The sequence below is a fragment of the Strigops habroptila genome, chromosome 5, assembly GCF_004027225.2.
Source record: "Strigops habroptila isolate Jane chromosome 5, bStrHab1.2.pri, whole genome shotgun sequence".
NCBI classification, from domain to species: domain Eukaryota; kingdom Metazoa; phylum Chordata; class Aves; order Psittaciformes; family Psittacidae; genus Strigops; species Strigops habroptila.
The window spans coordinates 27,192,222-27,208,240 of record NC_044281.2 but is presented as its reverse complement, the minus strand read 5'-3'; the positions used below and the strand labels follow the sequence as shown (position 1 = coordinate 27,208,240).

Here is a 16,019-nt window from a genome sequence, read left to right as displayed (position 1 = left end):
CCAAAATTTTTTGTTGGCCAGTTTACAGTTTGCTGAGGTGCTTTGCTGAGTTCTAACTGTTGCCCTCTTCTCCTTTTCTTTTTATGTAGTTCCCAGCATCAAGGTCGCCTGAGTTTGGACCTAAGTCATAAACACTCCAGTGACTACTCTGAAAATTCACGTACAAGAGCATCTCATGGCTCAAATTCATTACCATCCAGTGCAAGACTTGGTAATTAGGTTTTCTAATTTATTTCCTGTGGGGCTCCTATACATTGCAGCAATACAATGTATACAAGGGCAATCATGAAAGCTTGTGCATAAATTCAGAGGCTGTTTTAATGCCCATTGAAGAAGTAGAATCTAAATGTATTTTTTTGTTCAATGTGGTTGCTTTTACTTTTGTCATTGTAATGTTTTCTTGTTGTAAAAATAGGTTCTTCAAGTAATTTGCAATACAGAACAGAACGAATTAAGATCCCTTTAACACCAAGATATCCAAGGTCCATGATGGGCTCTGACAGAGGTGAATTATTTCATAAGTAATTTTAGTTGTACTGTTTTCAGTATCACTAATCCAAAGCCTTTGCTGTTCTTAAATCGGGTTGTGCCAAATTCTAAATATGACACTTTTATTAAGGTTACAAAATCTTAATTTCACCACAGAAAGATAAAAAAATGAAACTTTCTAATGAAAGTTGTTTTTTCTGTTAGTTGACTGTTGGATGTGGCACACTAAAACACACAGCAATGTTATGCTTGCAGTCTTGTACACTTTTACTTAAAGTTTTAGTTTTCTTCTACAATGATCTCTTAAAAGTTTTAACAGTGAGATGACTGGCATTATTTTTTTTATTCTTTAAGTATATCAATTTGCATATTTTTGTATTACTGATTGAAAATTATATTTTGAAATGCAGTGAAATTATTTTAGTATTTCACTCAAAATTGCTTGGTGGTGGAGGATATTTGAACTCATGATACAAATGCCAGTTGGGAGTGGTGGATAGCTGTAGAATTCAGAGTTTGATGACAGTAAACAGCAGCTTTTTGCTGCCATCATTGCTCAAATGTTCTGAAGCCTTAATGGACTGCATGCTGTGGTTTTCCTATATGGACAAATACAGTTCTTACAAATGGCTTTCATTTGTAATTAGTAATTTGAGAATTACTTTTATAGCTTTTTTCAGAGGAAGCAAACTGAATGTTTCTGTCAGGGTGCTTTTTCAGTAAATCACTCAGAGAGGGTACAACCAGGAAAGAGCTGCAAACGAGGTCATGTCAAGCTTGTCTGAAATTGCAGAGCTTTCCCGTTTCTGTATATGATTCATGCTGCTGTTTGATTGGTGTTCTCAGGTGTTTCATAATGTATCTCCTACCCAAAGGAGAGGACTGTACATAAATATTTTACTTGAAAATAAACTTGCATATTAAGTTTTTATTTTACTTCTCCTTTTATGGTTTTTATTATTTTTCTTTAACTTTGCATTGTTAAGTGTTTTCAGCCATGCTTATGGCAAAGCTGGTCTGTAACCTCCTCTCTTTGTTGAGAATGGCAGTAGTTTTATGCGCACTTACAGAGGACAGATTTGACATGTAGTCATTAAGGACAGTACGTTTTCAGTGTCTGAAATAGTTACCTGGTCTTTCTAAGGTTCTTGCATGGTTAATGGAGTGCTAGTGAACAGTCGGTCCTCTTCTCGTCTTAGATGTGTATGATGCCTTTCACTATGTCTGTGTAGGTCTCCAAGCTATGACAGATGCAGGATACTAAAGCTCAGCTGTTGATTTTCCATAGGCTCCTTGTCACACTCTGAATGTAGCAGCCCCAGCTTGATAACTCCTCCACAGTCACCTCTGAATTTGGAAACGTCTTCCTTCGCCAGCAGCCAATCTCAGAACTCCCTTTCTACATTACCTAGGATTTCCATTAGCCCAGTATCTATTGGAGAACGTAGAAAAGATAGGTAAAGTCTCCACATTATTTGTTTTTGATACAAATGTATTTTTTGGTAATTTTCTACCTTTGTTTATTGGGCTGAAGGAATGTGAACATTTAATTTAAATGACAAATATGTAGGCACAGAGGTGCATCTTGGGTCCTGTTACTTGATGGTTTTATTTTCCTTAGAAAATATGTAAGAGATCTTTATGTGGATTTTTTTCTTCAAAACTGAGGACTAGATTCTTGAGTTCAGAAAATTAAGGAATTTCATAAAGATTTTATTTCTTTCATATTAGATTAATGGCCACACCAACTAAAAGTGGTCTAAATTGGAATACAGTCCCTCAGCTGAAGTACCTCAGATACTTGTTTGTGATAGACTTGTTCTCTGCTCTGAAAATCTAATAAAATGAAGACCTAGTAACATTTGATACCTAAATATCAGGTGCCTTAGTGTTGTAGCATGTGTGCTCTAACCACTGTGCCTTGATTCAGGTTAGCCAGATAACACAGAAAATTGAGGGCATATCTGTGCAAGAATGTATTCATATGTACGGATGCAAATTTACTACTGTGACCAATCCCTTTGGCTGCACTTAGACCACTGCTAGCAGTAGCATTAAGTATATGTGTATCTGCTTGCAGAATTTGAAGCTGATATGGTAGCTTTCTTAAAAACATGAGCTTTGTGTTTTAACAACATATCTCATAATGAATATTTTCAAGGTATGTTGCTTATGGTATGAGTTTTGGACATCTGATTTCATTTTATCCTGATCTGGCTAGACTGAATATATTAAAAAGTTTGAATGAATTCAAAACATTGAACAGTAAGACAGAGATCTGAATCAGGCTTTTATTTACAGTAAAGCAGCCAAATGCCATTGTGGGAGTGTAAAGGAGCTATGATGTGTTGAAATAGATTACATTTATGTGGATATCAAGACGTCTTTGTGTTGCTTGATTTATGTAAAAGGACTGACTATAAAAAATGTGAATGATAAAGTAATGAGGATATTCTGTATTCTAAGTTTTCTGGTAGTAATAAAAAGTTATTCATAAAATGTTATATAAAATTTGTCTCATTTAAAGAATCCATAACTAAGTTATTGTAGTAACTCTAGAATGTATATTGTGTACAAAGGACAGTGTTACTTTGAAAGGGAATATAAAGAGGTTTTTGTGAATTTTCATTCTTTCTTACTTCAGTGTGACTTTTGTACTACATGTACTCAATTTGTGTTCTCTTATAAATGTTCCTCTAATTGTCACTTGCAAATTCAAAGTCTGAATTTCTTTTCTCTTTCACATGACTAATGATGTGTAATGTTCAGCTGAAAAAGGTAGGGTTTTGACACCCCTATAAGGTGGTATCTCTGAGCACAAAACATGTGTTCTGATCTCTGGGAAGTAAGAGCTTCTCTTAATGTTGGTCAGACAATGAAAGTACAGTCATATTCCAGCCCCTTAACTCTTGCTGTGCGTGTGTATAAAGCATAGACTGGATTGACTTTCTCAAAAGAATATAATTCGAAGTTTTGTTCTGTTTGGCTTTTTTAAAAAGTAAAACAAAAAACCTGACAAATACAAACAGTTCTTAATTAAGGAAAGTAGCTAATTCAAGTCTATTCTAAGAAAATGTTTGAAGATACCTGGATAGCATTTTCAATGGTTATTTAGTCTTACAATCCTTTCTGTTCCCCATAAAATACAAGTAAATAACTTGCTTGGCTTTTCCCCAGATATGTTAATACAGATTTAAAAAAAAAAAAAAAAAAAAAAAAAAAAAAATCACTGTTTGTTTGTTCTGTTGATTTTAATTTAAATTAAAAGATCTGATCAATTAAGACTTTTTTCTAATCAGCAGTTAGTGATTCTGGCAGGCAGTCTGAATGTTACAGAAGAGTGCACTTCACTTGATTTTAATAACACTGCTTATCAAGTAAGACACCTTTTGCATGTTATCATTCTGTTCTACTTTATTATTGATTCTCTACTACATGGATTGCTAATTATCTTTCGTTTTGTATTTAGTAGAATTCTAAGATACGATCCCATGCAGTTTGTATGGGTTTAATTCTTTCTTATTCCAATCACAAACAAACCAGCCAACCAAATTTAAAAATGCATATGGTAGATGGAAAAGCAGAAAGGTACAATAAATAAAGCTTGGAAAGATGTAGTTTTAGTTCATAAATTGCAGTCTTCTGGGAGTTTAGTTACAATATGCAACATACAAAAAAGACGGGCTTCGTTTTGCTGGTAATAAACTTACCTTATATTCATTACAGTGACAGACAAGCTCTGAGGGCATCATGCCTAACAGTGATGTCAATGTTATAAGATTACTGAGTTCCAGAGTTACATTCATATCAGCAACCAGTTTTTATCTTTTATGCATTCATAAGATGGCAAATTATTATGCTCCTGCTGCAGAAGGCTGCCAAATAGCTACCTTCAAAGACCGTGGCAATAAGTATTTATGAATTTATAAAATCATGTCCTTTTCCCTCTGTCTCCAGCCCCAAATCCTACTCTTTCAAAAAATACTTTTCCTCAGCCTAGCTCACATTAGTAGCATTGAGTGAAGCCCAGTTAACTCATCTGGTCTCTGAACAGCATAATTAAATAGTTTAAACAGTTGGCACAATTTAGTGAATATCATATGGTATAATGAAGGGTTAGGAAAGAAAACATTCAAATTAGTGCATGTAAAATGTAGTATATTGCTATTAAAATAAAAACATACAGGACATCTGATACACAAGCTGTTTCATTCAGAACAAGCTCAACTGTTAGTATCTGGTGATGCCTTTTGCTGCGTTGACATTAAGTGCATAGTAATACGAACCAGCACTTTTTAGTAGGCTACTGTTTGTTTATACACACCAGGGAGGGACCAGCCCTATTTGTACAGGTGGATACATCCTGACTATGGGGGGAGGAAAGGGGAATCTATCAGAGTTTTCTTTTCTGTAAGCCATTCTCTTGTTATACTTACTAGTGTCTTACTACTGTGTGTCTTTATCTAAGTGTTCTTCTCAAATCTTCTACATCTTTCAGATATCTGTTCCGTAATAGGTCTTTTCTGAGAATCCCTGTGGCTCCTAGGCCTAGGTTCTCATCACTAAGGAGTTTGAGGTTGGCCTGATCTAAGGTTGTCCTTCTCGAGCGTTATTGCGCACTTTGTGCTATTTTACATGTTTGGATAATTGCCCTGAGGAGAATTTGCATGGTAATTGTAATGCTACCATGCAAACCGCTGTCGCAATGGCTTGAGTTTGCAACTGCTTAATTTTCATTACTAATTTATGTTTCTCTACATACAAATATGAAATCTGATATTTGTGCATTATTGTCCTTTGGTTTACCACCTTATTATTTATGATGTTTATTTTCACTGGCAATAAAGACTTCCAGCTTTTGTATTTGTAACATACCTTTCTGGACTATGGTTTGTAAATGGCATATTATATACAGTGGTTCAATTACTTTTATATAATATGTGTCTGGAAACTTCTTCCTACCAACTTCACCACCATAATATTTATAATTCATATTTACCATAATGTTTTAGAGCAGTCGTGTACCTGGTATACATTTACTTCTGCCAATACATTGCATGATTTTAAAGGAATGCATTTAAGACAGTTGGTAGTAAATTTTTTAAAAGTAACTGTTTAAATCTATTTTATTATTACATTTCAGACAGACATAACGTATTGCATGTAACTTTGACGTTGTGATGGTTCAAGTGCAATTTTGTCCAAATCAGTTTTAACTATCTCCTCTAAAAGGCCCTACATGGAAGAGCCACGTCATGTTAAAGTGCAGAAGGGTTCTGAGCCACTAGGGATTTCCATTGTGAGCGGAGAAAATGGTGGAATATTTGTCTCTAAAGTAACAGGTGGGAGCATTGCCCATCAAGCTGGCCTTGAGTATGGTGATCAGTTACTGGAGGTAATTGTTTGCTTACTACTATTCCTATGGCTTAATGAATCAGTTCATATGAATCCAACGATAACTACATTCCCTAAAACAGTATCTTGTGAAAGCTTGTGTACTGCGAGATGTAGCAAAGGGTACTCTGTATCGTAATACTCCAATAATTGTGATTGTTGTGACGTTTCGTCAGGCTTTATCATAAAATAATGTCTTTTGGTGGTAGATCTGCATTGCACCTTATATAATTAAACTTTAAGCTAGTTTCGGTACCTAAAACAATATAGTCCGAACATCATACTCTGACTGATAATGTGAGTAAATATTCATGCAGCTGGCTTGTACCAAGTTTCATGCTGCTGTTGCTGTGCCATATCCTTACCTGAGATACCTGGTTTAAAAAATACTCGCCTAGGCTTTACATTAGCTATGGTCATGTTTATGCTTACAATATTAAAGATGTGGAGAAGCATTTTGAAAAGTACAGAGCTGCTTTGTAAATGTTAGATCTGTTCATGCTTATGTATGCTAAAATATCATCTGTTTCACGGTGTGTGGATGATACTACAATGGACCTGAATGGATCGTGGATCTGAATTTGTCTGTAAATCCTGAATTTATTCACATCAATGATCTGAACCAACTTGTGTTTAATCAGTGATATCAGATCATAACATAGCTCTGAATGTTTATGTCTTTCAATAGTAAAAAGATTTTTAAACTCGCAGTCAGGTTACCAATATTTTGAAATTATAATGATTCCTTCCAATGAGTAAACACTAGGAATCATTGTATAGCAGCACTTCCATCTTCCTATTTACCCCAGTGGAAATAAGTCAGCATATAAACAAGAAACTAATTAGGAGAGTGAAAGAACAATTTTGTTAGTTTGCATCTGAAAATTTGACGTCCTGGTTTGTGTTGTTTTTTTCCTTAGTTTAATGGAATAAATTTGAGAAATGCTACAGAGCAACAGGCTCGACTAATCATTGGACAGCAGTGTGACACCATTACTATTCTGGCTCAGTATAACCCGCATATGTATCAGCTTGGCAATCATTCACGATCAAGGTAAAGTTGGCTAGACTTTGAAAAAACTACTCTCTGGTCCATGCAGTTATTTAGCTAGTAGATAACTTCTGTACAGGTAGTGTGTTTGCAAACATCAGCACATTTGTAGCGTGATTGCTTAGAAAAGTAATGTGTGACTGCCTGCTTGTCAAAAAGAAAATAAAAATGCTTGATGCACCTACTATATTTTCTTTCTTATTAGGGGATAATCTTTAGATACATTAAACTAAAACCAAAGATTACTTTTTCCTAGGATTATGAGATTCTAGTACTTCAGATTGGTTTGGGTTTTTTTGTTTGGTTGGTTTTTTTAAATACTTGGAGTTTCTGAAAGCTAATTGGAGAAGGCATATGACCATGTCATTCCATTTTGATACATGATCACAGCTCAAAACTGAGCTTTATCTTTCTCTTAGACATATGGTGAACATAGGTTATTTGGCGTGCTGGTTTGAATTTTGTGGGGTTTTGTTTGTGGGGTAGGTTTAGTGGGGTTTTTTGGAGGGAGGGAGAGGGGTTGTTTGTTTGGTGGTTTGTTTTTCTTTTTTTTTTTATTTTGTGTCCTGTCCTGTCCTGTGACCACCACCCCCTCCTTGATTTATGGCAACTTAAAAACTTTGACTGCATGGAATATATTTGGCATTGGTGAAATAGTAACCCTTCAGTCTTTTATTCTGCTTTTCCCCTGCGCCTCCCCCTTAGTTCTCGTCTAGAACCTGTGAGTAATCATTCCACCCCTCAAGGCAGCGGAGCTGCAACGCCTGACAATCATTCCGTAATCGATACTGTGAGTGAACAGGATGAAGGTACGATGACACCCCCGTCCAAACAAACCACACCAACTACAAGTCCCCGGAATTCTTTAAGGTAGAGAATAAAATTTTTTGCCTTAAGGAAAAAAAAAGGTCAGGGTGGATGTGGGATGTGAAGGGTATTAAAAAACAAAGTGTACTTCTGCGAATGCTGTGTCTGGTTGAAATAAGTCAGCAGACAAGTTAAGTGGACCCCAGGATGCATGTGTTCAGATTGTTTTTGAAAGACAGGGTCTGCAAGGAGTGAAGAAAGTTTTATTGCAAGATTGGTTTAGTTAAGAAGGTCTGCAAGGAACATGATGTTTGTCTCATAAGACTGTATTTGTAGGTGACCTATTTTGAAAAAAATATGTAAATATGTATTTAGATGGCTCGTTGATTGTATGCAATGCAAGGTTTTAAATTGGAGTACATGTGCTATTTCTTCCTGTCTAAAGGGGCCCTGCGGACACAAACAAAAGGACCCCTGAACCTAGAACTGTTGTTGTTAAAAAATCCCAAGTTGATCTTGGGATCCAGATATGTGGTGGAAACCTGTATGGAATATTTGTCTCAGATGTAGATGATGATAGCCCAGCAAAAGGACCTGATGGACTTGTCTTGGGTGACATGATACTTGAGGTAGGCTATCATGAAAAGTCTGCAGCATACTGACAAAATGTCTAGGATGGTATAAAGAGGGAGTTTGTACAAAAAATCATGCTGTCTCAAAACGGGAGATGTTCTATGAATTTTGAGTTCCTGTCACAAAACCTGGGTAAGAATGGTGAGAATGCTGTGACATATGACGGGATGGATGATGGGGGCCTGGAGAACTGTTGAGACCACAAGTTGCCCACAAGTTTGAAGGACTAATGTATATTTGCTTGGAATTATGAACACCTGCTCTCTTCATCTGAATTGCAAGCCTTGAATCCTATTGCTGTACATAGGATAAAGGCAAGGATATGAAAGATACTGCAAAACAGAGAAATTCTAATGAGAATTTAGGGAAATACGTCTTTGCAATATGTCTTAGACTCTGATTTCTATATCTGAAATGAGAATATTTATCTACTTGGCAGGACTGTTAAGATTATAAACACATTTGTGTTTATGAGCTTTCCAGATAAAACTGAGCATTGATTCTGTCTGAGCACTGAGACTCATTGCGCCTCTAGTTTGCAGATGGAGACTGTGCTTTGTAATTATGTTTCTGACTTTCTCAGACCACTTGCTTTCCCAAAAAATACTAAATTCTTTCCAGTGTGAATTTTATGTTTCTCAGCTTACACCTTGAAAACTATTTAAAGAAGTGCAGACTCTCATGGTGCATGTCTGCTGTGTTCACTGTAGTTTGTTTTCCACCCCCATGTCTCAGTCTCCTGCTAGACATCTTAAGGTGCAAACTGTACTAGAGTTAAGTGACAAGATTTACTTGTATATAGAGCCTGACAGTGGTAAAAACAAACTCATTTTACATGTTTTTCAACCTCACCTAATTCTGTTGCCTGTTAAGATACAATTTCACACTAAAGGGTTTCTGCATTTTGTGTTTTGCAGTATGGGTCCATTGATATGCGAAATAAAACAGCTGAGGAAGCTTATCTTGAAATGTTGAAGCCTGGAGAAAACATAAAAATAAAGACTCAGTACAGAATAGAAGAGTTTAATAAGATAAAAGAACTTCCTGGAGATGGATTCTATATCAGGTATTTGAGCAAGACTGGTAATGACAGCATAAGACTGTTAGGATAATATGCTGACCATCATGAGAGAGATACTACCTCAGTTTTATCACATTTTTAAAATTCAAAATTTACTTATTTATCACAGCTAGTCTCTGACAGTGAATACACAATCTGTATCATAGTAAGTCTGCACGTTTTACTGTAAGCTTGCATGCTTTTGAAATGTAGCATGTGCTGCTAACCTCTTAACTTTTTTCAACCTAAATATGCATGTTCTTCCCTTGCGTTGATGGAGATCAGTTGCAGAGCCTCTTTATGTCTTCCTTTCTAGAGCACTTTATGATCGTCTGGCAGAGGTGGAACAGGATTTAAGCTTTAAGAAGGATGACATTTTGTATGTTGATGACACTCTGCCACAGGGAAACTTTGGCTGCTGGATGGCTTGGCAGCTAGATGAGAATGCTCAGAAGCTGGAAAGAGGACAGATTCCAAGTAAATATATGTGAGTGACCTCACTTATCTTACAGTCTTTAAAAGTCTGACTTGTGAGATGTGGTATGAAAGACTTGTTTGCCTCTATTCTTTCTGGGAGATACTAATTCTTAGACATGACATTTTAGGGATGGCACATTTTAATAGCATTGAATTAAATATATTGCTCTGCCAAGTTGTTTTTAATGTTACTGAATAGTAAGCTAGAAATGGAAATGATACATAACCAGTGTTGTGATAGATAATTCAATAACAAAAGTGAGAGTAACCACAGCAAAAAATATCCTGTAATCAAAGACTATTGCAATCATTCTTGGGAAGTATCAGTGGTTTTAGTTGTCTGTGGACAGCAACATTATTATAAGACTGTGTATCCTCCACAATCTCCTAAAGTTGGTAGAGCAGTTAAGAGGAGTATGCAGGAACTAAAATTTTTCCATTGTTACTGAAATCACGTTAGTTACCACTCAGTGATTTTTTTTTTTTTTTTCATTTTAAGATTATTTATTTGCTGTTTTCCTTTTCTTCTGTTAGTCTTCTCTCCATGTCATAACTCAAAATCCATTCTGACAGTGGGACAGTGGTAATATGTGGAATATATAGAAGTACAATATATACATACAGGCCGATACGTGTCATTGATAGGCTTGTTGCTGAAGATGGGTAGTAAAACCAACTACACTTTATATGTGTTATGTAAACAAAATATTTGTGCTCATTTAAAATAAAACTTCCTGAAATTACTGTTTTGGATTGCTAATAAGTTATTTGTAAGGATTAGTATAACATGCAGCTTCACAGAAAGAATTGGATCTTCTGAGCAAGGCTGACTTTACTGGCAAGTACCTGCTGCTGGTTTTGCCTTGGAGAATTTTGCCCTGGCTGTCAGAGTGGTCACCCTCTGTGCCATGCTGCTATTTATACTATAAGAATACTGAGGAAAGGATGTTAGTGTGAAGTTTTCAGATGCTTGTTATTTGATTGATGTTAATGTTTCTTTCTGATTAACTTTCTGTGATGAAGATACTCAGGCTAAGGCTTGAGATGATCAATTCCGGTGTGTTCCAGAAGCAGCGGTCATACTGTTTGTCAAAAAAATTAAGTTTAAATACCAATTATTTAGTCTGTTTCATTATAGGATGGATCAGGAATTCTACAGGAGACACAGCATGTCTGAGAATAAAGATGAAAACAGCTCATCTAAGACATTGTCAGCAGCAGCACGGAGGTCATTCTTCAGAAGAAAGCATAAACACAAGCGAAGTGGTTCCAAAGATGGAAAGGATCTACTGGCTCTTGATACAATCAGTACAGATTCAATTCCTTTCTTGGATGGCAAGTACCTTTGTTATACTTAACAGGGGGTTGCCTTTCCTTCTCTTCTATTTTTAAGCAATTGCAGCATGTCACAACAAATGTTGCTTTCTGGTTGGTCTGAATACAAATGGTGATCATACGTCCCATGTACATTACTTTTAATAACAATTTTTTTTTATTATTAAATTAACAAGCCAGAGTGTTTCAAGTTTGGGTTGTTTTGTTTTGGTTTTTTTAAAGTTTATTGCTAGATCTATTAGCAGTAACATTTCATTTGCAGAGGGAGATTGCTTTTCGATGCATGGTTTTGGTCTTCCTTTCAACTATTTAATTTCTGTCCAGGTTGCTTAGACTAGACAGAAATCCTGGGCACAGCTCAAAAATCTTCAATTCTATTTCTTTACTCGTCTACAAAAATCATGTTGGTTGTAATGCTTACTTCCTTGGAAAAGCTCAACAAACTTTTACACAAGTTAAAAATAGGAATGATCGGTTTAAAGTGTGTGTATCTGTGGGAAGCACCAAGTTCAATTAGAAAAACATCTATTTCAAGCTGTTGAGTGGAGAAAATTACAATAATGGCTAGTGAGCGTTTTTTGTTCTTGTCAAGACCTTTATCCCTTGCAAGAGATTTGTTTTCATAATTACTGTTAGGGTGCTTCTGCTGATCTGAGGAATGCCAGGAAAATAATTTTTACTTTTAAAAGTAAATCTTTTGTGTCTGTAGATTCTGCAAGTCTGGCATATCAGCGTGTACAGAAAGTGGACTGTACCTCTCCTAGGCCTGTCCTTATTCTAGGACCTTTACTTGATGCTGTGAAAGACATGTTAGTCAAAGAATCGCCTGGAAAATTTTGCAGATGTCCTCTTGGTAGGTGTGCAAATATAATCAATTTATCCTTGCTTAGAATACATAGATAGTAACATCTATATACGTGAACTAAATGGTAGCACAAACATGGAAAAAAACCCAGGAATTTGAATTTGCAGACATTGTTTCATTAGCCTTAGTCTGTGCCTAAGGAATAATAATAAAAGTGGATCTCTCTGGTTCTGTGAAATAGAGGTTATGAAAGCTTCCCAACAAGCCATTGAACGGGGCGTGAAGGATTGTCTGTTTATTGATTATAAACGGAGGAGCGGACATTTTGATGTGACAACTGTAGCTTCAATAAAAGAGATAACAGAAAAGGTGAGTCAATTTTATTGCTGTAGTTCTTTGCACAGTTTGGAATATGTGGTCATACTATGTTGGCGGGGGTGGAAATTATGTTAGTATTGTTCTCTTTCAAGACATTCAGAGAATCATTCCCTAGGCCACTGAGTAAAATAAAATTTACCTCCCTTTGGCATGTAACTGCTTGAAGATTTAAATACTACCTTATGCAAGCTCACCTTTGTAGAAACTAGGAATGTCAATATTCTTTTACAGTATTATTAAATAAAGTTAAAAATTATTTTCTTATTAAATAAAGTATATTTTTCATAGATTCCACCCCCTACACCCTAAATGAGGATTTAGGTTTTCTAACTATTCAATTTAATATAGAACATAAACATCATAATAATCCTGGAGATGTGTTAATTAAAGTCTGTTCATTGCTTATAGTTTTCTCTCAAATCACACAGAAAGTCTTATTACTTTAGCAGTTGTTTTTGATTACAACTTCTGAAAGATAAAATGAATATGAATATTTAAATTTGAAAAAAAAAAATCTATTGCATATACTTCAACCTGAGTTTTCATTTCATTAGTTTTTCAAGTACTTTTATTTCTATCAGTGCATGCTTCTGGTACTATGAATGGAATTTATTGCGGTTTTTCCATCTTCTGTCTTTTGTTATAAATCCTTTGGGTACAAATTGCTTAGTAGCCCCAAAACGCTAAATGTGTAGCAAAATTATGTTGGGTTGCTATGATTTAAGTAGGGGAAGAAATGGGGGATTTGCATGCGTGCTTGTGCTCTCTAACTGAATGAGTGTTTTGCATTTACATTTGATCTTAGGATTGTCATTGTCTGCTTGACATCGCTCCTCATGCCATCGAACGGCTCCACAGTGTTCATATCTACCCTATTGTAATTTTTATTCGCTACAAAAATGCTAAACAAATCAAGTAAGTCTGTGAGGGGTATAGTTCAGGGATGTTTATTTTAGCTTAAAATAAGCTTGTTACCTTTATTATTTTTTTCATCCTAGTCATCTTAAATCCCTTAAAGTAATGTGGAAATTAATCATAGAAACTGCTGAGAGGTAAATGGTCTTAACTTCATTTTTGTTGCATGACAATTAAGTGAATCTTTCAAAGAAATCAAACAATGTAGACTAAACTGAATGTACTCCAGGAGACACTCAGATCTTTCCTGCTCTCCTTTGTATGAAACCGTAATTCAGTTAAGTGGTGACTATGCAAAGAGCTATTCATCCTCTCAGTGGGTCCAAGTGTGTGGATGCAGTGCCTATTGATTTGTAACCTCAGCTTTCCCACGTTCACTCTTCAGTGAAAACAGCAAGGGAAGGTCCCTTTTGCCATGGAGTTCATATACTGTGGTCTTCTCAGGCCATGCTCTTTCAGTAATTGAGAATTTCCTGCTCAAACAGGGGCAGGAACAGAACATGGGAGTTACAAACCACAGTCTTTCCCCTAATATTTAAGTAAGCCTTCACATGTTTTGATAGAAGAAGTGACATAATCTCCCAACAGAAGTATTAAGAAAGTTTTGTTGAGAGATCTTATACTTGTGCTATCTTCATTTTGCCAGTTGAAGACTTCTTATATTCTTGATCTGTAGGTAAATTTGATGACTATCTATTTAATAAAGAAGATAAGTATCACCACTTTCAAGTAGAAGCAAGTCATAATGCAGTGTAGTGTATTTCATTACCACAGTAGGATCATGCATTTGAATGACAAATGGAACTGTCATGTCTTGAGCCCCTTTGGAAGTGAAATGATGAGCATTACAGCTATTTCTTTTTTTTGGAAAGTGACAGAGAGTGATTGAACTAGACACGCAAAGATAAGATTTCTAGCAGTCATCAAAATAAGGTGCAGTGGCAGATTGTCCCCGCCTGTTATGAGCACCAAAGGTTTTTCCAAACAGCCTTTTGGTATAGCACAGGTCCTGTTGGCATGCTCTGAAATGCTACACAGCAGTGATTGGTTAGTTCAGTAGTGACTTTTTTTATTTATAAAATAAATCCGTGCTGCTTCTCTCACTGCTGTAAGAAACTTTGTTTTTATTGTTTCAGTACCTATCTATATGGCCTTACTAGTTGATTATAAATTCCGATTCCTTTTAAACAGAATCCTCTTTCGGGAACCCCAAGTTAGAATTGGAAGAGACTGTTACAAGCCTTAATAGGAATTAAAATGTTTGTTGGTTTCTTTTCTTTCCCATTTGTATTTCGCTCTTTTTTCTTATTTTATTTCAGTAATAGAAAAATTAATCTAAAAAAGTGCCATACATAAGATGACATGGAAATATTCTATTTGCTTGATGCTTCATACTTCAAACCCTTAAAAGAGCGGTACTTGAGCCCAGCTTTATGTGGGGAGTACTGGAGTGTATATGAAAGAATGATCCAATTCACATGAACTGGAAAAAATTACTCTTTCTCCCTTAACCATCTCTCAATCTCTGAGACTTTGAAACAATACTGTCTTGATCTGAAAGCAAATAAATTTGTTAGCACTGAAACAATCCTGTTGATTATGCTGATACTGCTGAAACACAGTAGATGGCACTCTATGCACAGTGTTATGCTTACAAATTAGTTAGCCTTTCACATTCACCCAACTGGAGGTAATAATTTCAAGTCCATTTAAAGAAAAAAAATACTCTTATAAAAGGTTTTTCTTTTATTCTCTCTTTTTTGCAGAGAGCAAAAAGACCCAATCTTCCTGAGGGACAAAGTTACACAGAAACATTCCAAAGAACAGTTTGAGACAGCTCAAAAAATTGAACAAGAGTATAGCAAGTACTTTACAGGTTAGTATTTAATGAGCATTTCACTAGGAATACAGTGGAAATTCAAGCATGCATTGTAATTTGGAATAATTAAATTCAACTTATTAAATTCAGTAATTAAATTCAACTTAATTAAATACAGAGGCCTTTTTAACATCATAAAGTGTATGAATCTTGGACTGTAGTTAATACTATTATTTTTAGTAGAGAAAGAAAACTGTGTTTGAAAATTCTCTGCTTATTTCAGAATATATTTCCACGTGGTTCCACATACATTCAAAAGAATGGGGACAAAATTCTAGCCACCTTGATGTTAATGGCAGCAAAACTTAAAAGGAAAAAATGAAATAAAGCAAATAACCCCACCACTAAACCAACCAAATCTCAACTTTTCATCCCCCTGAACAACGGGATTTTTACAGAAATATTTTGAGGCATATACTGGCCAAGTACAAGAGAGAAAAAGGGGGTGTTTTTTAGTATACAGCTACCTCAGCGCATACTTAGGAAAGCTGCAAATTCTCAGCAAAATCTATTATGTGGTATCTAATAGCCATACAAATGCTTGCTTAAGTGGCACATACTAAACCTTCACAGACGGTGTGCATGGCCAGATTACATCACCACATGTTATCTTCTGCTGCTTGTTAAGTCATTTGTTGCATTTTAATTTCACCCTGATAATGAAAGTAGCACTCAGTCCAAGAGAGTATTATATGTATCTTCTCGCATGCCCTGTGGCAAGGGCCTTCCTCTGTTAGTGCCAAGTACAGCGGACTCCAGCTGTCATCAACATTTCCAGATGCTGGTAGTCAGAGAG

The 16,019-nt window shown here is 35.7% G+C and overlaps 1 protein-coding gene across 4 annotated transcripts in view; it reads left to right on the top strand.

Annotated features, from left to right (window-relative positions):
• DLG5 (discs large MAGUK scaffold protein 5) overlaps window positions 1–16,019 on the top strand; it is a 111,346-nt gene that overhangs the window by 90,152 nt on the left and 5,175 nt on the right. For 2 of the 4 annotated variants that reach the window (XM_030485711.1, XM_030485712.1), the window contains exons 19-32: window positions 90–211; window positions 416–505; window positions 1,778–1,946; window positions 5,722–5,884; window positions 6,804–6,937; window positions 7,640–7,804; window positions 8,187–8,370; window positions 9,292–9,440; window positions 9,751–9,921; window positions 11,050–11,246; window positions 11,956–12,099; window positions 12,293–12,420; window positions 13,235–13,344; window positions 15,111–15,220. In XM_030485711.1, the coding sequence (XP_030341571.1) occupies window positions 90–211; window positions 416–505; window positions 1,778–1,946; window positions 5,722–5,884; window positions 6,804–6,937; window positions 7,640–7,804; window positions 8,187–8,370; window positions 9,292–9,440; window positions 9,751–9,921; window positions 11,050–11,246; window positions 11,956–12,099; window positions 12,293–12,420; window positions 13,235–13,344; window positions 15,111–15,220 (2,036 nt within the window). The remainder of the gene's footprint in view (window positions 1–89; window positions 212–415; window positions 506–1,777; window positions 1,947–5,721; window positions 5,885–6,803; window positions 6,938–7,639; window positions 7,805–8,186; window positions 8,371–9,291; window positions 9,441–9,750; window positions 9,922–11,049; window positions 11,247–11,955; window positions 12,100–12,292; window positions 12,421–13,234; window positions 13,345–15,110; window positions 15,221–16,019) is intronic. The other 2 variants (XM_030485713.1, XM_030485715.1) reach the window with 2 other exon arrangements.